Source organism: Vigna angularis, chromosome 5 (assembly GCF_016808095.1).
Source record: "Vigna angularis cultivar LongXiaoDou No.4 chromosome 5, ASM1680809v1, whole genome shotgun sequence".
NCBI lineage: Eukaryota > Viridiplantae > Streptophyta > Magnoliopsida > Fabales > Fabaceae > Vigna > Vigna angularis.
This window is the reverse complement of record NC_068974.1, coordinates 22,026,374-22,049,990: the sequence shown is the minus strand read 5'-3', so window position 1 is coordinate 22,049,990 and position 23,617 is coordinate 22,026,374. Positions and strand designations below refer to the sequence as shown.

Genomic DNA, 23,617 nt, shown 5'->3' with positions numbered 1-23,617 from the left:
ACAACTTAAGACTAGTTTCAACTCAATCTTAAGTCAATGAAGTAAGATGAGTGATCAGTTCATCTAACGTTAATCATAAATCAGTGAACAAACTTTAGATCAAAAGAAATCATACACAAAAGAAAGGTAGTACCGAATAGAAGAAATTTCAAAGTTGTTTACGTCTCACTCTAAACATGGAGATTTAGCTCATCATGAATGATAAAAAGAAATACAAGTAAGGAAGATAATCCATCTTCTAATCCTTTAAAGATGTTCTATTATTCATTTTTTCTTCAACCGCATTCTTCTCTTCTTCTCTAACATCTTCATTCACCTTTTTCCTCCACGACCTCTGCTTGTCCTGCCTCTTCATTGACTACTTCATCCACTCACCAATAACCATGAAGTTAATTACTTTAGTCTGACTAGGAAAATGTTTAACATACATATCAACTCTACATTATTAGCCTCTACATAGTCATCTAAGTATATTGTTTCCCTATCATCACTTAATAGTTTCAAATTGTTGTGTAATGTTTGTTTTGAACCTTTACACCAAAGTTTTACACCGCCACCATATTTGAATTCTTTAAGTATTCCCAATGCCTCAAAGTATGACAATCGATCAAGATCAATTCCTTTAACTACATGTATTCCCCATCAACATAGTTCACTCCCTTTTTCTATTTGAACTTGCCCATGTGATGAAAAGTGACATCAGACCCCATTTCAAAACTTACATTATAAATTGTGACTCAAACTCAAACAACCATAACCTTAAATGCATGCATTCAACATTGTATAAAATATAAAACTAATTTATAAACTAACCTCACTTGAACAAATCACGATATCATTGATCAAACTCTGTCTTTGAACACGAACTCAAGAAATTACAACTTTTCTCTTCTTTGTTGATTCTGACTGAAATCCCACAACTCTTCGATGAACATGAACAGTATACCATAGTTTTAATCTAATTTGAACGTTAATCATGCAACAATCAACTATTTCATTTTTAAGGTCACAATGATAATTACATAGGTATCTTGGAGACGTAACACGCGTTTGTTAGGTTAAAAATATAATTGACGTTATCAATGACTAAATTTGTAAATTTTTTAAAAGAAAAAGATAGAAATAAAACAAAATTTGAAAAAAAAATCTAAAACTAAATAACTTATGATAGTTTAACGACAAAAACACATATTTAACCTTAAATATATTTTCATTACGTCAACTATGCAGAATTCAATTTCTCCCCATCTAATTTGTAATTAAATTTCCACTTTTTTTTTAATATATTCAATTTTTTCGTTAGTCACAAGAGTGAGAGAGACGGGGACGAATAAGCCATAGGGAAAGGCCAGCTGCTTCGGTACAATCTATAGCTATGGCGCTTATGTGTTTCGGAGACTTTTGTTCTCCTTATATACAATCTATAGCTTTTGCGCTTTCTGTTTCGGGGGCTTTTGTTTCTCTCATTCTACCTTTTTCGCCATCATGATTTCTGCAACTGAGCCCAAATCCGGTGATCTTTACAGGTTGGAATCTCTCCTTTCTTCCTTTCTATTTCAATTGACTAGCGAATGTGCAGAAGCAGAATCCTTGTTTTCTGTTACAGAGTTGGAATTTGCTGTGCTCACTGTTAAGCTCTTTGTATAGCGGTTCATTCAAACCGAAGTCCACACCGTAAGAAAACACTGATACTGATATTTTTCTGTGTCAGTGTGCAAGAAGAGGGATAAGTATCGAACAGAACACAAGATACTACGAGCTAAATAACTCGAAGAATCTCAAATTACTAGAAGTTCTATATTAGAAAGAATCTCGAGCCTTTCTTGATATCGAGAAAAAAGAAGAATCACTTGTGTCTATCAAAACCAATAGAGCTTTTCAATCATTTTCACACTATCTATTTGTAGAGTTAGATCACAAGTAGTTAGCTGTCAACAGCTAACTAGTTTAGTTATAACTACTGAAATTCCAGACTCTGACAAAGAACTCGTCCATTGCCTAGATTCGAGTCTTCTTGTGTGGTTGGAAGTATTTCGGCGTAAATTTTTTTACTAGTTTTGTGGTTATGGATTTTAACACTTGCGATGTAAATTTTACGAGTAATTTGGGAACGTAGGTTTCCTTTGTTTGCTTTTTTTTTTTTTTTAAATCAGGAATGATCTTGTTATGTGTTTGTTGTTTACTTGTGTTGTCAACAGAAAAATCCTGGGAGGTTTGACTGAGGCGCGATTATCCATAGTGGCAGTTCTCTCCATGATGTTATTGTTTGGAATGGTCAGTGGCTGAAACTTCCATCATGTTTATGACTTGTGAATTGTTGAACAAAGAATTGTAATTTAGACTGATGTTAGGTCCTACACTGCTTTAGGAGAACTCTAATTTTCAACATCTTGTATTTAGTTTCGTCAAATTTCTAAGTTTGAATTGGTTGTTCAAATTTCATTTTGATATTTGTCTTGCATCCTTGTTTCAGGAACCATGTTATTTGGCTGTTAGCGCCTCCACATCTGTGATTGTTTACAAGAGCTCTGATCATTACTATTTACGTAATTTCAATAAAAGGTAGAACAATATCTAGGCATTTGTTGTTGAATAGGGATGCTTTTCTAAGATGAATGCTCATGTCTTAACTATTGTTTGATATTATGTATTTATTGGTGGGTTTGTGGTTTGGTTGAGTCTTGGTATGAACTTGTCCTATTACAAGGAATGAGTCAATCTACTTCTATTTCGAAATTAAGGCTGGTTAGGGTTCGATACCTTGTTTGCTGTGTCTATTGATTAATTCTTGAATCAAAACGCTTTGTAGTTTCACCATAATCTTGAAATTCACTTCGGTAGCTCTCAGATAGAGCATTAAAATATTCTAAGGAATTTAAAATGCATGGAAATTTAATTTTTTTATTTAATTATTTTCGTTTTTAAATTTTTTAATGAGCAGTTTAAAATTCTTACATTTTAAAATCTTTGTTTGTTTTGATAAAGTAATTTAATTTTCAATGAATGTATGTAGAATTTTAAATATTTATTTTACAATATGCATAACAGATATATAAGGTAATAGAAGCTTAGATGCAAAGGAGAGAGAGTGCCACGTGATTTCAGAAACAATACAACAACAAAAAATTGCTCTTGGAAGAATCTATCAGAAACAACACAATAGAAAAATAACAATAATAATCACATAAGATATTATCAATAATTTTAATAACATGCATCAATAATTTTCCTCACAAGAGAGTATTAATATTTTTAATAACATACACAAATAAAGACACTTCCTTTATTTCTCATAGGTATTCCTTGTTTATACAACCAAAGAATCTATGTAAAAAAAAACCCTATTTTTCACAATATTAAGAGATTTTTCTTGTACAAGATAAAACTTTTCGAAAACATAGTTAGATCATAGTTCTAAGGAAGGTATAGTATAAAAGGACATATCTGAGTTCATAATCCATGATTTACTAATCTCTAAAATATTTTAAATAAAAAATACATTTCTCTTATTATTTATAACTTAATTGGAAGGTAGGTGTGCAACCCAACACTCTTCGCTGGGTAGACCCAACATGAGATTATCTAACATTGGTTGACATTCTTGTCTTGATCAAATATGGCTTAATATGAACTTGATCCAACATCAAGTAAGTTCAAAGTGGATCTAACTCGACCTAACATTATTTGACTTGATTCAACCCACTTTGGCTTAACTTGACTCTATATGAGCTCAACTCTACCTAACTCAACGTGCACTAGTACAAAATGTGCTTTTAAACTCGCACAATAGACCTCGGTTTACACCAAACCGCTGTCTATTCAGACACGGTGGCAATTTTGTAATTAACGAGACCTTATAGGCCTCGGTTCAGACTTGACCGGTGCCAAAAAGGGTTACTACTTCGGTTGTGAAAGCAACCGGTGCCTAATTAGTGGTTTCTGAAACGGTTTCTGACGCGGTTAAGAAAAACGGGTGCCAAAAAGGGGTATACTGCATCGGTTGGTAGGAAGGACCGAGGCGTATCAGCCTCTACTGCCTCAGGCCAGAAGGACCGAGGCATATAACTCTCTTATTTCCCCAAATATTTTCCCCAATTTGAACGAAAACCTACCCTCACTCTCGCCTCCCTCGCTCTCGCGCCTCCCTCCCCTCACTCTCGCCTCCCTCACTCTCGCCTCCCTCCCCTCACTCTCGCCTCCCTCCCCTCACTCTCGCCTCCTTCCCCTCGGTCTCGCCTCCCTCGGTATCGCCTCCCTCGCTCTCGCCTCCCCTCGCCTCCCTCGCTCTCGCCTCCCCTCGCCTCCCTCGCTCTCGCCTCCCCTCGCTCTCTCGCTCCGTCGCTCCGTCGCTCTCTCGCTCCGTCGCTCCGTCGCTCTCGCCTCTCTCCCCTCGGTCTCGCTCCGTCACTCTCTCGCTGGCTCGCTCCGTCGCTCTCTCGATCTCCAAAATCTCCTGTGAGTGCGTCGCCTCTGGAGGGAAGAGCAAGCGGTGGTGGTGCGACAATGGTGGTGGCGGTGATAGTGGTGGTGGTGGTGGTCAGATTAGGGTTTTTCTGATGTTGATGGTGGTGGTGCGAATCTGAGATTAGGGTCAGATTGGGGTAAAATTAGGGTCAGATTAGGGTTTTTCGAATATGAGATTTTGTTTTACTTGCTTCTTTGAATCTGAGATTGGGGTAAAATTAGGGTCAGATCTGATGTTGCCTGTGTTAATTTTCCTGTGTTAATTTGCTCGAGGCACCAAAATTAAATTCCTGTGTTAATTTGCCATCATTTTCAAAGCAAGCTAATGTGTTCAGATCTACAAAAGGGGTGAGGGTTTTGCTTAATCGAGTTCTCTCCTTGTTCAAAAAGACCCTACTGATAATGCATAACGAAAAAAAAAATAAAAAAAAAGACCCTACTGCCTCGGTTTAGCCTCCAACCGAGGCAGTAGAAGGAGAAGAACAATCTCGGTTCTGATAACCGAGGCCGAATCGTACCATTTTTTGTCTCGTTCCAGAACCGAGGCATAAAGTTTATCACTTTTTACCTCGTCTGAATATGCCTCGGTTCAGAAACCGGTGCCTATCAGCAAATTTAACCGGTGCCATTTCCTTTAAATGTACTAGTGGTGGCCTCAACATAACTCAAACTCAACGTTAACATGGCTTTGACTAGCAACACATCTTCAACACCGTAGGGTGGACTATATATAGACTTTTCTTCCTTCGATAACACACATTCAACTCTCATTATTTCCCTTGCTAACAATGATGGCTTGTGAAATTGACATGAGGTCAATGTGAAGAATGCCTTCATCTCTCACAGTTCCTAAGTTTTTCTAAAAGCTTCTAGTCCTCCCCAACTCATTTGGACACCATAGCAAGTGATAGTATTATATTCAGTACGTTCAGTCAATTTAATGCCTATTTGTAAACTTTATCTTCTTCTTTCTCTGTTGTTGTTGGCTTATTGCTTCAACGTATTTTTGTAGTTTTCTTGAAGTCTCATATGGGTTTGCATCAAATGATGTGAGTGACGTGATGGAAACAGTAAGTCTCTGTTACTCCATTTTCTTATTAATTTTATGCTTCCTAATGATATGATACTTCATCCCATTCTTTGATGTTTTAGGTCTTCTGCTTAATACTTTACCTCTTGTTTTCAGGAAAGGATCAATATAGAAAAAACAGTTCTTGATTCAAATTCAAGACCGGCTGGCACTGAGTTTCGTTCAGGTACAGTTACAAATGCTGTAAAGCATGATGATGAAGTAGATGGAGAATCTGATGAAGGTTCATTTTCACTCACAACACTTAATTTTGATAATTATGTTAATCAGTAAGTGGCCACTTCTGAGAATATGTCATTTGAATTTTCCTTGTTTTAGCCAAGTTCCTTTCAAAATGTATTATTTACTCTATGTTTCATAATACTTATGCAGGTTCCCAATTACAGTTGTAAATTTCTATGTACCTTGGTGTTACTGGTCTCAGCGTTTGGTAATAATTTTTATCATAATTCTGTATGGTAATAATTTTTTTTTATCATAATTCTGTATCTGTTCATCAGGAAATAAGATTGGCACCTGTCTTTGTTGTTTCCTAAATAATTTATCTCTTCATCAGCTAATAATTTTTTTTTATTATAAATTTTAACATTTTTGGTGGATTAATAGATTTTAAACTTTACATGAATTTATCTTCTACTGGTTTCTTTCAGAACCCTGCTTGGGAGAAAACAGCTAAAATTATGAAGCACAGGTCCTTTATTAATTGATTCATTGTTTCTCACACTTCTTGAAATTACATTTTAGAAGATAGCTTTTCCCCTCTCCTTTGTAGATTTAGACTTATTTTTTTATCATAACCTCACTAATTCAATGTCCGATATGTGTTTGATAAATTTGAATTAACTATAATAGGTATGACCCACAAATCGATGGGCGCATTATTTTGGCAAAGGTGGATTGCACTCTAGAGGCAGATTTATGCAGGAGGTATGATTGCTAGTTTCTTTACTTTTCTGTTTCCCCCAAAAGATTGTGCTTCTTACCTAAAGTTGACATGTTTTGTTTTTTTTTTCAATATTTAAATCCATTACTTAATGAAATTTGGCGTTTTGAATCATCTACATATAGACAATGTTGCCAAGTCACAAGGTTGCAGTCAGTTTAGGGATGCAATAACGTTCTTAGATTTGATTAAAGAACTATAAAGGCTATGCTTTTGATGAACTTGAGTGGGGAAAGGAAAAGAAGGAACAGAGCATTCACGGAAAGAAATGATTTGATTATATTAAATAGAGAAATATGATATTTGATTATAGGGAAATATCTTAGCGAACATTTCTCATTATTAATTATTGATTTTATCCCTTATTACTGTATCTCTTCTTCTTGATTATAAATAAGAATAACTCATTGTTCAATACCCAACATATTTTATGTAAAATAGAAGGAAACACACAAACTTGCTACTATTTAAGGTCTATGGTATTCATTAATGACATAACCAAATAATAATAACAAAATCAATCTGCTTTGGGACAGTAATTAAAAACAATAACATAATAATTATATACCGAATAAACTGTGACTCAAATAAAATTACTAATAAACTTCTTAAATTTAAGTTTATTTCAACAAAACTCTCTCATAAACATAAGTTTTTCCATCCTTCAATATTGTACTCCAGCTTTTCATGTCCATTATCCCACATCAGGTTTGTTTCTTCCATTAAGAGTTGGATTCTTCATTTTCTTCACGTTGGTCATGTTGTCTTTCACCTTGACTGACCTCTCCAATGATTTTGCCAACTTGTTTTTAATTATGGCTGACCTCTTCTTCGCCTTGGCCAACATGGTTGACCTCTTCTTGACCTTGACCAACATAATTGGCCTTTTCTTTACTTTAGCCAACTTGTTCTTTGATTTGTTTGACTTCTTAGTAACCTCGGCCAACTCGTTCCTAACCTTGGTCGACCTCTTAGTGCCCTTGAGCAATCTCTCAACAACATTGGCCGACCTCTCAATGACCTTGGTCGGCCTCTCAACCATCTTCTCTCAGTCATCTTTATCTCTTTTAAAAATCGATTTGTCAACTGTGACTTTGTTATGATGGTGGCTCTCCTTGCTAACGTTGGCAAGCTCCTGTTCCAAGTTATTCTTTTCCAACTCCTTCCATATCTAGTTCTTCAAGCAGAGATTCTTCACCCTTTCTTGAAGCATCCAATTGAGTTTCCTTAGACACTGTATCTCCTCGTCTTTTTCTTTTAGTTTCTTCTCCACGGCTTCTTGTATCATTTTCACCATCATTTTCGATTGCCTCACTTGTTGCTCCTCGAACTCCAATATTTTATCATGCTTTATCCTTGCCCTTTCTATCTACAGGTTCGCCACTCTCATCATCATGACCTCCAACATCTTTACAGAGTTCTTCATCTTCACTAAGCTCTCTACCAAAACTTCTGAGGTCTTCATGGCCATTGTCGAGCTCTGCACACACAAAATTGCGCTCTCCATGGGCCTTGCCATGCTCACTACATCACTCAGTATTGTTGAGTTCTCCTTGCTAGCCTGCACACTTGATCTCCACACCATCACAAAACACAGACACAGCTTGACTTCTGCTCTACAGCTTGTCTACTCAACGTCTGACTTCCAATTCGGCAACTCGGAGTTCGAGCTCTTTGCCATCAAAACAATTCCTATATCTTCCTCTTCTTCTTCAATAAGGAGATTTTTCTCCCCCTTTGTCTTAACTCAGCAAAACTTCAGAACGCGGCTGACCTTACCATAATTGTAACATTTTGTCGATTTGCACTCATTTGCATAGTGGCCATGCTTACCAAACTTAAAACACTTCACTCTCGATCGACCTCCTCGACCTTTTCCTTGTCCTCGGCCACGCCAATTCTGTAGATCGGTTTGCTTTTCGTTGTCGTCCTTAAAATCACCTCTATAACGTGCTTCAGGACCTCAACCTAGAGTGTTCCGAGTTCCTCCATTCACGTTAAGCTGTGCTTGCAATGCTTGATCAAATGGTTGATAGTTCTTCCTTTTTCATTATTCGTGCAGCTCAAGCGACTTGGCAAGCTCTTCAATTGAGAGTGTTGACAGGTCCTTTGACTCCTCAATGGCACAAATTGTATTTTTGGAATCAATGATCTCAAAATTTTCTATGCAACCCGATTGGTTGGCATTGGATCCTATCAAGTTGGTTGACCACCTTTTCTACCTGAGTTATATACTTAGTTATCCTTTCGTTGTCCTCCATTTTCAAATTTTCAAACTCCTCCTGAGAGGTTAAAGCCGCACTTGTTTAACATGATTGTCCCCTCTATATGCAATATCCAGGATCTCCCACGCTTCTTTTGAAGATGCAGCTTTTGCTATATTCTAAAAGCCTGCTTCATCCATCGCTATGTATAATAGGTACAAAGCCAGTTTGTCTTTTACTCGCATATTTTTCAATGCAGCAATCTTGGCCACCGTCTTCTCTTAATCCTCTGAGGGTTCTTGGTATCCATTCTCCACTACATCCCATACATCTTGGCATCCTAGAAGAGCCTTCACTGAAGCTTCAATTATCAAAAATTGGCTTTCTTTGACAATTGTGGCAAAGACATACCGTTCACAAGATTTGCCATCTTACTTACCTCTCTTCCTTACAAGAACTTAAACATAGTGTTTCACTCTCTCTTCTTTTCTCTCAATTGGACACTCAGGATATAAAGCTCTGATGCCAATTTGTAAAATAGAAAGACGACATACACATTATATAATTGAACTCGGTAATTTTGTGTATTTCATTTATGAATACCATAGGCCTTAAATAGTCACAAGAATGGAGATAAATAAACCCTAATGATTTTAGAGCAAAAAATCAATAATAATGACATAGTGAAATCATAATAACAAAATCAATCAAAGCACATTGCAACAATAACTAAAAACGGTAACATGGTAATCATGCACCAAATAAACTATGACTCAAATAAAATTACTAATAAACCCATTAGATTTAAGTTTATCTAACATTTTCATCTAGTTTTTTTTACACATACCATGAATCACCAACCTCTTTCCTTTTTTGTAAATCCATTTTTGTTTCTGCCTCCTACTTGAGACACTCTCCGTTGTGTAATTTAACTTTTCAGACAAATGCAGAATCCATGTTAAGAAAATCTTCTCAGTCTTCCATTATATGATTGTTGTAGCTGCCATCCAAATACCATATATTTTTATGCTCGAGTTGTCTTTGACAAGTAAAGATCGAGTTCCCTTCACCATTTTCTACTTTATCTAATGACATGTAGTGTTGATTGTCAAAGTGACAATCCTTTTGCTCATAGCCAAACCTTTTCAATTATAATATTGTGGCTTGCCTATGTTCCAACAATCTTTTTCTTCATGATTGTTCTTCTTACGTATTTCCTTTTCTCTTCCAAATTTGCTACCTCTAGAAGACTTACCATTATTTGTTGATTCACCAATTTGAGATAATACAATAAGTTTGGATTGAAACATGCTTTCAAATCACTTTTCATTGTGATTTAACAATTTATGGTCACAAGATCTAAGCGACTCCATCAATACCTGACTAATCATGGTTGATAAGTCCTTAGTTTCTTCTATGGAAATCACTATAGGGTCAAATTATTATGTCAAACTAATAAGAATTTTATTAACAATTCTTCATTGATTGATTGTATCTCCATTAAACTTCATTTGATTCACCAATTTAGACAATCTATTGAAGTATACTTTCAAACTTTCCTTTTTCTTCATCTTTGAATCTCTCTTACAAGATTGAAGTTTAATTGTTCTCACCTTTGAATCTTCTTTGAACTCTTATTGAAGAGTTTCCCATTTTTCTTTTGTTGTTTTTTGCCCTCATGGTACTTATTCCTAATGAGACTCCTCTCTAAACAATCCCAAGAGTGGTAGTTGGAGAATGGGATCCTCTAGAATAACTTTTTTTTGTATACTCTATCCCCTTCTACATTGGTACAAGTTCTTTAATTCTTCAATTCAAGTTCTTTAATTCTTTCTTATTCCAATATCAATTGGTATCATACCAATGATCTTGGAACTATGGTGTGTTTTGAGGGTTATGGTGAATACAAGGATGGAATCAAGAATGGAAGGATTAGAACGGATGTTGCAAGAAGTTGTTCATGACAAAGAGAAAGTTGAGAATAAACAACATGAGCGTTTTACAAAGATTGGGAGATTTTATGAAAGGTCTCACAATTGTGTGGAAAAAAATATCATGGGGCAAGAAAACAATGGATATCTTATCCGGGGTGGAAGAAAGAATCTTCACAAGGCAAGGGGAAGAAAGGTGGAAACCAAACTTTATATTTTTGATTTTGTAGGAGGATATAAGTATTTTGAAGTTGTGAAAGGAATCGTTGATAGGATAAGTAAAATATGGAGATAGTAGAATGTGAAAGTAGTAGTTGGAACAAGTATATTTTGTAGTTACGTGTCTTAAATCAAATGCTAGTGTACATCTCATTTCACCCACATGATTATCCTAGAAAATGCTAGCCACAACTTATATAAAATGTTCTAGATTTTTCCTTACGTAGAATGTTTTTTTAGTTTTTAGCTCCTACCTTAGGCTTTTTTTACTTTGTTCTAGAATTTTCTTTACATCTTAATACTCTTCCTTAATGCAAATTCAGTGACTCCAAGCATAGTGTATTGTAGTTCAAACATTTGTCTTGGTAACGCCTTTATAAAAATATCTGCAATTTGGTCTTCTATTTGGTAGTACTCGAGTCAAATCTTCATATTTATCTCTGTTTCCCTGATGAAATGATATTTAATTCTATATGTTTTGTTTTATTGTGATGCACTGGATTTTTCGTCATTGCAATAGTTGATTTATTATCATATTTAATTGTAGTAAGGCCACTTTGTTTTCTCCTGTATCTTAAGTATCTTTCGAAACCATATATAGCTTCACTTGTTGCTTTAGCAACAACCATGTATTATGCTTTAATTATTGATTGTTTGTGCCTTGCTTCTTTGACACCTAAAAGAATATTCCTAATCCAAGTTAGAAAGCATAGCCTAAGCTTGCTCTTCATGTTATTTACCAACCCTGCCCAATCATTATCGGTATAACCAAGAAACCTTCGATTGCTTATTGATTTATACCATATGTGTTACGTACCTAAGGTCGATACGTAACGATCCACAAACACAATAGGCAATAAATCTAAAGAATGAATGATAATGGTTGAATGAATCTCTTTTATTGATGGTAATATCTGAATAAACAAGGGTAAACAATAATTGGGAGCATAGCCTCTTTCAATTACTTTGAGAGCATAACCTCCCTCACAAAACAATAATGTCTCTCACAAAACTCAATAATCAAAAGCATCCCTTTAACCCTAGACTCTAACTTTATTTATACTAATTATTTCCCGCACATCTCTTATTAAATATTTCCCTAGAATATATTTGCATTTAATATAAATATCCCTATATTTAATATAAATATCTCCCCATATATTATCCTAGCATATATCCTTAATTATAAATATCTTATATTGAATATTTCCCTGAATATATATTTATTTACTCTAATTAACTTATACTATATTTATTTACTCTAATTATCTTATACTGAATATTCTCTCTACTTCCCACTGTTCGGCCTGGTTGTTCCCCGTTGTCCACCGTTCGGCCTAACCTCTCCATGCCTTCCACCGTTCGGCCTAACCTCTCCATGCCTTCCACCGTTCGGCCTTTACGGTCAATACCGTTTGGCCTCACTTCCCCTTTTGTCCACCGTTCAGCCTAACCTCTCCATGCCTTCCACCGTTCGGCCTTTACAATCAATATCGTTCGGCCTCACTTCCCTCCTACCTTTCTTCTCCTTCTCATTACCTCCCACCTTATACCCTAACAATATGTACTTTTTTGTTCCTTGTAGATATCTTAGAATTCTTTTTCCTATGCCAAGATCTATTTGACTTGGGTTTTGCATGAATCTTGATAAAATACTTGTAGCGAACATGATGTATGGTTCCGTAGTTGTCAAATAGAGCAGACTTCCAACTAGACTCTTGTATTAAGATGCATCAACTTCTGGTGTGTCATCCTCCTTTTGTAGTTTCTTATTTGTCAGTAGCGGTGTGCTTACAGGTTTGCACTCGTTCATCTTGAATTTCTTTAGTAAATCTTCCATATATTTCTTATCATTTCTTTGACTTATCTTTATATTGAGGAAATAGCCTAGATCAATAATCTCAAAGGTCTTTATCATATCTTCTTTAAACTCCATCAACATCTATGTGTTGGTTCCATTGTAAATAAGATCATCTACTTATAAAGAGAGTAAGAGAGTATGTTGACCTTGGGTCTTGATGTATAGTGTAGGCTCTTTCTTGCTCCTCTTGAATCCTTGATTAGTGAAATATTTGTCGATTCTATTGTACCATGCACAAGGTGCTTGTTTTAGGCCATATAGATCTTTTTTCAATCTCAACACTTTTCCTTCTTAGCCTTTAATTACAAATCCTAGTGGTTGCTCTACATAGATCTCTTCTTCAAGGACACCATTGACAAATGTAGACTTGATGTCTAATTGGTACATGTTCCATCCTTTTTGTGCCGTAGGTGCTATTAAAGATCTTACTGTGTCTAGTCATGCGATTGGAGCAAATGTCTCATTGTAGTCTACTCCTGGTTGTTGTGAATAACCCTTAGCTACCAACCTTGCCTTGTGTTTTTGGATGCTACCATCGAGGTTTAATTTTGTCTTGAAGACCCGTTTAACTCTGATGATATCTTTATCTTTTGGACAATCTGTTAGCTCCCATGTGTAAGTTTTCTCTATTATCTTTATATCTTCCTTCATTGCCTTGACCCATTCTTCTTGTTTTACCGCCTCTTCAAAACTTGCAAACTCTAGTATGACCAAGTTGCCACATTCATATATGTATTCCAATGATCTAACTCATCTCGGAGTGGATTCAAGTCATGATTCTTCTTGATCTTGAATTGAAGTTGTAGTTGTTTGAGAATCTGGAGTTACAATGATGTCTTCATTGTTATTTTCTTGGATTGTGGTTGGTTGATTGTTGAATATTTATATTGTCTTCCTCTGACTTTGTTCTTCTTCCTAAATCCAAGTAGTGCTTTCATCCACTTCAATGTCTCTATTGATAGTTAGCTTCTTTCCCTGAAGATTGTAGACTGATAGGATATAAGGTAATAGATGTTTTAAGGGGTTGAAAGGTATATGAGAGAAGAAGAAGGGAACCAAACAGTGGAAGACGGGGAGAGGTCGAACCGAATGGTGGAAGGCGGTGAGGGAGAAGAAGAAGGGCACCGAACGGTGGAAGGTGGCGAGAGGTCAAGCCGAACGGTGGAAGGCGGTGAAGGAGAAGAAGAAGGGCACCGACGATGGAAGGCAGGGAGAGGTCAAGCCGAACATTGGAAGGCGGTGAGGAATCAGGCTGAACAACTGAAGGTAGTGAGGGCTCGAGCCGAATGGTGGAAAGAGGTGAAGAACTGGAGCCGATCGATTGAATAATTATTATCCTAACTGTTGTAGCAGTTAGGATGGGCGGGAAATATTTAGTAATAATTATAGTAAATAAAGCTATATTCTAGGAAAATATTCAGTATAATATTTATAGTAAATAGAGCTATATTCTAGGGAAATATTTAATATAAATAGAACTAGATTGTGTTATGGTTATGCTTTTGATTATTGAGTTAGTTAACCGGTGGCTACAGTCTTGTGAGGGAGGTTATGCTCCCATCTATCCTTTGTTTACAAAATTTTATTACCATTATTAGGAAAAATTCATTCTTTCATTATCTTTTCTGCCTACTGTGATCGTGGTTAATTAGGTTACCTACTCAGCAACCTAACAATTGGTCCGACCTGTCGGATCAGTAAGGCGGGAACTGTCGGATCCTGTTGAGAGGAGTGAAAGGCGTGATGGAGGGAAGAATGGATGGAAAATTGAACATTGTGCAGGGGAGGCTAGAAACGATGGAAATTGTGGTTGATGGAATGAAGGCTGAGACATTGGCGTTGCGACAAGATTCTGCAGCAATACACCTAGAGTCTACAGCAATGCGCCAAGATTTGCAAGAAATCATGAGGATATTGGGTGGTCGAGGCCACAACCGGGACGACCAACATTTGGACGATAGTCAAGCTTCGGTTAATGAAAACAAAAGGAGGCAAGAGGAAGACATTGGAGGAAGAGAGGGTGGACGCCAGGAGGAGCAACCAACTTGGAGGAAAAGAGTAGATTTACCCGTTTCTGAAGGGTTTGATCCGTTGGGGTGGATCTCTAAGGCAGAGAAGTTCTTCGAGTGGCAAGGTGTGACAGAGGAGGAAAAGGTGCGCCTAGCTGAGATCAATATGGAGGGGAACGTTGGCTACTAATTCAGAGCCTGGAAGGAAAAGGCCAAGAATCGTTCTTGGAAAGGTCTGAAGGGGGCAGTGGTAGTGCGGTTTGGAAAACGGAATGGGGTACCATCTTTGAAACGGTTGCGGCCAGTAAGCAGTCAGGGACCGCAGAAGAATACGTCCAAGCCCCGAATGGGAGAGGAGTGCCAGATCTGAACATGAGAGGACTGTTGGAACCAAATGGTGGAAGACTGTTGGAGCCGAATGTGAGAGGACGGCCGGAACCTAACGAGAGAGAACTTCCCGAGCCAAACGGGAGAGGACGGTCGGAACCAAAGGTGAGAAAACTTTCGGAACCGAACGGGCTAGTACTGCCAGATCCAAATGAGAAAGGACTACTGGATGTCCTTAGGAAAGGAGTGTTGGATCGTGTGGAGAGAAGCGTGAGGGAAGAAAGAATGAAGGATTTGGAAGGAAGGGCAGATGGAAGAATCAATGCCCTGGAGAGAACAATGGATTCTGTGAGGAGGTGGGCCAGCCAATAGAAAAAGGGGCTTGCAGTTTTTGATTCATCGGCAGAAGCGAGAAAGCGACGTGAAGCATTCAAAGACATTGAAGACCGTTATCTCAAGGCTTACGATTCTGGAAAAGAGGTGACCAGAATGCAAGAAGCTAATAGAATCCAGGAATATTGGGAGTCACTAAGGAGGAATTGCCACCACCCAAGCCTCAAAACCTGAATTGGAGGGTTGTAGCTAGTGGGGTTCCCTTCATATGATAACACGAGGATGAAGAGGAGCAATGAGATCAAGCTTCCCGGTTCCAACCTTGAGGACAAGGTTGTTCTGCAGCGAGGTGTAATGATAGGATATAAGGTAATAGATGTTGTTAGGTGTTGGATGGTATACGAGAGAAGAAAGTATATGAGAGAAGAAGAAGGGCACCGAACGATATGGAAGATGGGCAGAGGTCGAGGCAAACGGTGGAAGGCGGTAAGGGAAAAGAAGAAGGGCACCGAATGGTGGAAGGCGACGAGAGGTCAAGCCGAAGGGTGAAAGGCGGTGAGGGAGAAGAAGGGCACCGAACGGTGGAAGGTGGGGAGAGGTCAAGCCGAACGATGGAAGGCGGTGAGGAATCAAGCCGAACGGCTGAAGGCGGTGAGGGCTCAAGCCGAACGGTGGAAAGAGGTGAAGAACTGGAGTCAATCAATTGAAGAGTTACTATCCTAACTGTTGTAACAGTTAGGATGGGCGGGAAATATTTAGTAATAACTATAGTAAATAGAGTTATATCCTAGGGAAATACTCAGTATAAGATGGGCGGGAAATAATTATAGTAAATAGAGCTATATTCTAGGAAAATATTATATTTATAGTAAATAGAGCTATATTCTAGGGAAATATTTAATATAAATAGAGCTAGATTGTAGTGTTAGGGTTATGCTTTTGATTATTGACCGAGAAACCCGGGCAACCACCCCCTATGTGCCGATCGCTAGCGCATCCAGGGCCCCGGCGCCCAGCGGAGCTGGAGAGGCCTAGCCTGATCTGAGAAGTGCTAATTCGGCTTTGTTAACAGGCGACTATAGTCCTATGAGGGAGGTTATACTCCCAACTATCCTTTTTTTGTGAGGGAGGTTATACTCCCAACTATCCTTTGTTTACAGAATTATATTACCATTAATAAGAGAAATTCATTCTTTCATTATCTTTTCTGCCTACTGTGATCGTGGTTAATTAGGTTTCATACTCAAGAACCTAACATAGACTCTGTAGCCTTTGGATTGTGTGTTGTATCACAAGAAGTTACCTTTACAATCCTATCTTCTAGTTTCTGTCTCTTTTGGTATGGAACATCAATATAACAAACAAATCCAAATACTCTTAGATTTTTAGCTGATGGGTTCTTCCTGCTCCAAGCTTCAATCGGAGTCTTGCCCTGAATTGCCTTAGTAGGACATATGTTGAGTAGGTAGACTGTAGTGTAGACTGCTTCAACATAGAATGTATTTGGTAGTCCTTTCTATTTCATCATTGATCTCGCCATCTTCATGATTGTGCAGTTCTTTCACTCTGACACACCATTTTGTTGTGGAGTATATGCAATTGTCAGTTGTCGCTCTTCATCTTCAAAAAAAATTTCAAACTCACGAGATGTGTAATCCTTTCCACGATCACTTCTAAGTACTTTTATTTGTTTTCCACTTTGCTTCTCAACAAGAGCCTTGAATTTCTTGAATATTCCAAAGACTTTTGACTTAGCCTTTAAGAAATAGATTCATGTCATTCTAGAGAAGTTATCAATGAAGAGGATGAAATACTTGTTGTTGTGATGTTAAGGCGTCCTCATCGGTTCACAAACATCAGTATGGATCAACTCCAATAAATCTTTTGCTCGCCATGCTTTGCTTGATGAGAATGGTAATCAGTGTTGTTTGTCGAGGAGACATCTTTCGCATGATTCATTATTCTCTTTTAAGCATGGAAGATCTCTCATCATGATTTTTTGGACATAGAAGCTTTAAGGTATGTGTGTTGAAGTGACCAAATCTCCTATGCCAAAGCCATGAGTCATCAACTTCTACCTTCATGGAAATATTAGTTCTAGGTTTGAAGCTTATGAAAAAGCTTCTATTCTCTTCTCCATCTTTACTTGGTCAACTTCTAACCTTCTACTGTCATAAATTTTGCATGTATCTTTCTCAAAGTGAAAACAATATCCATTATCCATCATTTAGCCAATACTTAAAAGATTTTCTTTAAGATTGAGCACTAGTAAAACGTCCTTAATGAATTTCTTAACTTTTTTTTTCTTCGCCATGACAATTCCTTTGCCTTGACACTCTACTTTGGTGTTGTTTCCCCATTGCACTTTGACATTGATAGATTTATCAATGTCTTTGAAGATGCTTTGATCTTTGGTCATTTGATTGTTACATCCACTATTCAAGTACTAGTTGCCTTCTCTACTAGCATATTCTTGATTAGAATAGAATAAATGTTACTCCTCATTATGTTCTCTAGCAAAGTTTGTTTGATGCTTATTTTTATTACGACTTCTCGATGTGACTAGGTTTATTGCAATGACGTGACTTATGCAAATGCCACAAGGAGGATATTTTATCTTTCTTGTTTCCAGATAAATTTATAGAATCTTTGCTTCAAGAATATTCTCCAACACTTTTCTTTTCTCCATCTTCTTTTAATATTGGATTGCAATTTGAGGTTTGATTGGAATGTATTTTCAACTGAATTTATATCAGCACGACTGTTTAATCTTACTTGGTGTGCTCCGAGGATACCAACAAGTTATTTATCAATAGAGAAGATGGATATGAGGAAGTTTCTATGGAAACTATTATGGAATCATATTTTTCTATGAGAGTGATAAGAATTTGTTTCTACCACTCTTGTTTCCTCTATTTCTTATCCATATACTTTCATTGTGTTAACTATTTCTTTTGTTCTTGTATTTTTTAATGGTCTCATATTCCTTCATTCTATAATGGGCTTAAATTCTCTTCTTAGATAGTGTAGTTTGACGGTGCGTACCTGTTCATTCCCTTCAAATTCTTCTTCCAAAATCTCCCATGCCTTTTTTTTGCAGTTTCTGCATCCATGATCCTTCCTAGCGATAGTTTCTCCCATAGCTTGTTGAAGAACAAATAATGCTTGGCCATCATTTTTATTCAAAATCTTCTAACTTTTTTTGATCCTCCTCAGACAAGTGATAGTATCATCTGGTTTTGTATAACCAGATTGAACAATATCCCTCATGTTTAGTTTGAGTTTCCAAAAGTCAAATTTTTCACAGGTAAAAACTAGCAAGGGGACAAAAGAAAAATGAACATTGTTAGAAGTCATGGGTTAAGAGAAAAACTCTCTTTGTTGGAAGTATAAAGGGAAGGTTTTAGAAGTAATAAGATAGTTTTTTCTATGCCCAGTAGATGACCAAATATAGTTATGGTACTATTGTATGTATTTTAAAGTTGTGAAAGGAATAATTGATGGGATAAGTAAAATGTGGAGATAGTACAATGTGAAAGTTATAGTTGGAAGAAGTATATTTTGAAGTTGTATGTTTCAAATGTTAGTGTAATGGGTATTTATATAGACCCCTTTTCACCTACATGATTATTTTAGAAAATTCTAAGCACAACTTATGGAAAATGTTATAGATTTTTATCTATGTAGAATGTTATTGATTGTTTACCTCCTATCTTAGGTTTTCTATATTGTTCAGAATTTGCATTACATCTTAGTAGGGGAGGAGAATATGGTTGGACAAATACGTTGGAGCTGTATTTATGCTTGAAAGAGGTTACCAAAGAGGAAAAAATGCAAGCCCTTTTGGTCCTAAAAGATACTAAAGCAACTTGATGAATAGATGTTTCATAAAATTCCCACGCAGCAAGGAAATGTGAACTTCAGCAATAATTTTCATTCTATACAAAATCGAAGACACTGTTTCGACCTCTTCCAAACCAAGTTTTACCGTTTCATTAGCGTCTCTTCAAATAATTGTCTTCCAGGAGTACTGATTCAAGTTGAAACAGTTGATAATAAAATACGTGTTTATATCAGAAACTGGACATACCAGAATATGCATTTCACAAACAATTTCATAGGCTAGGCTTTGTTAGCACAAGATTGTAGAAGATAAACATCAAACAATTTCTGCCTTATTTGCTACGCTGAGCATGGAACTTTTTTTTCTTCAGTATAATTTATGGTTTTCTGCCTTGGTTTGCTGACATTTTTATTGACACTTGTTATTCTCCACTGATACTTATTTTGTCATTCATTTGTATCTCATCACTATTTTCCAGGCATCGCATACAAGGGTATCCATCTATTCTAGTCTTTCGTAAAGGAAGTGATGTAAGGTAATAAATCCATTAGGGAAAAATCAATTGGTCAACCAGTGTTTGATGAACAATTTCTTCCTCTATTTACTCCATATGTTACATGTTAGTTATGATTATTGACTCATGTTATTTGCAATAATATCATTGTTACCCCTGCACAAACCTCAGTTATAGGTCATACCTTTTTGGTATTCTTCACTTTTTCTTTTTTGGCAATAATGAACACTTGCTCTTGTGGCATCTGCATATCCTTTTCAAGGTATTATATACTTAATTTGTGGTTCTATTAAATTTTCTCAAGACACCACTTTTAAAATTCGGCAAATTGTATCACCCTATCTATTTTCTATTATTATTATTTTATCCAAATTGAGGGTTTATGATGGGTTGGTGATATGAAATTGTTTTAGAAGTGTGGAAGTTAGAAATTTAGTAGAAACTTGATCAAATTTCAAGGATTTCTTTATAATGTTGTATTTAGAGGTCTTTCAATTCATTTTGTCATATCTTTATGATATTTCACACATCCTTGCTTCTGTGTACCATACTGGTCAATTATTAAAGTTCTAAAGTTTTGGATTTTATTCATTAAATCTAATTTGGTGATGCTTTTCCAATTTCAGAAATGAAGATGGGCAACGTGTTCACGAGTCCTATTATGGAGATCGTGATACTGAAAGCCTTGTCCAGGTTCATGCTATATTTATTTTAAATAAACATACTTTGAATCAGTTGATTAATGTTTTATATAATGTTATCACTTTCTTCGTGCAGTTTATGGAGAATTTAGTTGCAGCATCCCTTCCAATCCAGGTTTCATGGACAAACGCTGCATAAAAGATTCTAATATGAAAAGGCGAACTACGTTGATTAAATAAAGCTTGCATGAAGCACACGTTGAAATAATCGTCTGAATAATATAGGTTTAATTTGTAGAAGTATTTGAAGGAAAGTTATACTAAAACTCAAACCAATGGATACAAAACTTTCGAAAGTCTTTCTTTGCTCATATAAGAAGTAAATAAAAGGACTCTTTTTTCCTTTGTACTATTTATGGCATGACGAATTTAATGCAAGAGATAAGTTTGTATACATTCTTTTTCTTCTACTTTATTAATAACCTTTCATGCCAAATTACGATTTTACAATTTCTTAGATGACTTATCCTTTTATTATCTCTTACAAACTAACTGTTGAGTAGTTTAAATTGCAACTGTAATAACGGTCATGTAAATTTGACCAATTCCACTTTGCCTTTTGTATATATACCAGACTGTACCATTCTCACTTAAGTTTTTTAATGAAATACAGTTTCTTCACTTTCAAATTCATACGCTCATTCCCTCTACCATAACTCTGTATTCTCACACACATTGCTATTAGCAGTAACAGACTAACACTAACCATCAAAATTTTAATTCAATTAATAAAATTAGAGTACAAAGTGAAATAAATGCAATCATGATGATTTCTGCTATAAATAGGAGTGTTACAAGTATATGAAAGATCTCACTTCTAAAATAGAAGAAAAACAAACTCAAAAGAACGAAAAATACTGTAGTAACAAAGATAAAATTTTAATATTCAAATATTCATGTATGGAATGGAGATATCTATTATTTCTGTATATGTATATTATTCAAATTATAATTATCTTTGTTAGTAAAGTATATATAATCTCATTATTCTGTTTTGATTTATAATCATTTTACCTCAATGTGTTTTACGTCTAACATGGTACTAGCTAGTGTCAATTTAAATTTATGTAATTGAAAGTTTTACTTGTTGATATATATATATATATATATATATATATATATATATATATATATATATATATGTATATATATATAAGAATAACGAAAATAATAAAAAAAATAATTAAAGCATATTCATAATTTGAAATGAGAATATTAAGGTATTTTTTAATCTATCTCACCTTATATTGAATCTATTGTAAAACCATATCCAAATTTTAAAATACATTTATTAAATGACTTGTTATTGTTAAGTCTTGTGTTCTTAGCATGTCCAGATATACGAAGAATTAACTTAGTCTACAGTAGCTTGCTTTGAATCTATGTGAACTATTGATAAAATTGTCTAAAATTACCTCCTAGAAAAACTACATTTCCACCAAATGTTAAGAACAGAAAGATATCATTTGTACAAGGAAACTTAAGAGAATAATTCATTTATTTAGAAATTTTAAAATTATTTTATATAAAATGATAGACGAAAAAATTAAAATAAAATTGAAATTGTAAAATTTGAAAAAGATATTTTAAATAATTAAAATAAAAGAATTTGAAATTAATTAAAAAGGAAGAAAATTTAAATTTCGTAATGTGTGAAATTTCTTATTAGTCATGATGAAAAAGGTCCACAAGTTCCAAAAGTCAACTTGGATCGACCTTTAGTTTCAGGTGAGTTGTCTTAATATTAAGTCTAAGTTGACTCGGCTTGACTATAAGTCTAGACCGACCTTTAGTTTTAGGAGAATTGTCTTAATATTAAGTCTAAGTTGACTCAGCTTGACTATAAATCTAGACCGACTTGTGTTGACCTTCGACCAAAGTCGATCTTATCTCTATTTATAGTCAGGAGCGACTTGTGTCTACTTTCTATTTTACCAACTCAACTTGATCTTCTACCTGAGTAAACTTAGCTTGACACTTTGATTTGGGTCGACTAAGTTGGACCTTTGTCTCCGGTGCCCTTGCTCTACTTTTGGCCCAAACGTACTCAACTTAACTGTCGGTCTGGGCCTACTAAACTTGACCTTCAACCAGTGCCAAATCATCTTAAACTTCAACCATGGTTGTCTAGTCTCGACTTAGATTGACTTTCTATCAAGGCCGACTTATCTCAACCCTTGGGTCAGGTCAACTAGACTTAATCTTCCATCAAGCCGACTCAACTCAACCTTTCGCTCAAGTCAGTTGGGGTCGACCCTTTGACTTCAGTTGATTGGGCTTAACCTTTGACCTAGATAGACATGCTTGGACCTTTGATCCTAAGTGACTTGGCACGACCTTTGACCCAAGCTGACAAGTCTTGAACATTGACTAGGGTTGACTTGTAAGACCTATGAAAAATATAGAAATTAGAAATAAAGTAGTCTTGAGACTTTGGTGTTTTTGTTTGGTAATTGGTGTTCTTGTGTGTACATCTTCGTTATAATATAATTGTAAGACCTATGAAAAATATAGAAATTAGAAATAAAGTAGTCTTGAGACTTTGGTGTTTTTGTCTGGTAATTGGTGTTCTTGTGTGTACATCTTCGTTATAATATAATTGTTATGTTATTTCTTTTATTTTATTTTAATAAAGTACAACACATGTTGGTAGATAGTTGGATTGTGGTATGTGTGTGATATTACCAATGTGATGTGTTGGCTTGTTGGTAGATAATTTTCTAGGATTGGATGATTATGACTTCAATTCCTAAGGAGAAAGCTTAAGGGAAACTTTAGTTTTATTTGTATTTTTGCCTAGGGCAAAAGGGTTCTTTTTACCTTTATTAATTAGGTATAGAAATTAAAGTAGGAGGGGTAGAAAGGATAAGCATGCAAAGTTATATTATAAACTAAATTTTTAAGGGAGATTATGCGAATCTTTTAGAGGATTGAGTTGTTGTGATTTTAAAAATTAGTTGGGGAAAGATAAGAGATATAATCTAAAATAGATTTTATTAATAGAAAGAGATAGAAGAAAGAAACAGAGCTTTAGAAAAATCTAAAACTAACGTGAGAAGAGAGAGAAAGAGAGAGAGAGACGTTCTATTGGAAGAGAAGAGGCTGCACGTGGGAGAGGAGGAAATCTGCGTAGATTGGAAAGGAAAGAAGGGATTAAAGTTGTTGTGATCTTCGGGA

At 35.8% G+C, this 23,617-nt stretch overlaps 1 protein-coding gene across 1 annotated transcript; it reads left to right on the top strand.

Annotated features, from left to right (window-relative positions):
• The first annotated feature begins 1,327 nt into the window (after nt 1-1,327).
• Nucleotides 1,328-20,834, top strand: LOC108339278 (protein disulfide isomerase-like 5-4). The gene is made up of 11 exons (XM_017576417.2): nt 1,328-1,526; nt 2,199-2,274; nt 2,474-2,562; nt 5,477-5,534; nt 5,651-5,823; nt 5,927-5,984; nt 6,205-6,245; nt 6,407-6,481; nt 19,704-19,760; nt 20,366-20,432; nt 20,517-20,834. The coding sequence occupies exons 1-11, from the start codon at nt 1,486-1,488 to the stop codon at nt 20,577-20,579; spliced, it is 798 nt and encodes a 265-aa protein (XP_017431906.2). The 5' UTR covers nt 1,328-1,485; the 3' UTR covers nt 20,580-20,834.
• Nucleotides 20,835-23,617: the final 2,783 nt, after the last annotated feature.

Bases quoted from the DNA above. Each gene is read 5' to 3' on its own strand.
- LOC108339278 (XM_017576417.2), top strand. From the start codon at position 1,486: ATGATTTCTGCAACTGAGCCCAAATCCGGTGATCTTTACAG. The intron at 2,563-5,476 runs GTAGAACAATAT...GTATTTTTGTAG, and splicing joins TTACGTAATTTCAATAAAAG to TTTTCTTGAAGTCTCATATG. The intron at 5,824-5,926 runs GTAAGTGGCCAC...ATACTTATGCAG, and splicing joins TTTGATAATTATGTTAATCA to GTTCCCAATTACAGTTGTAA.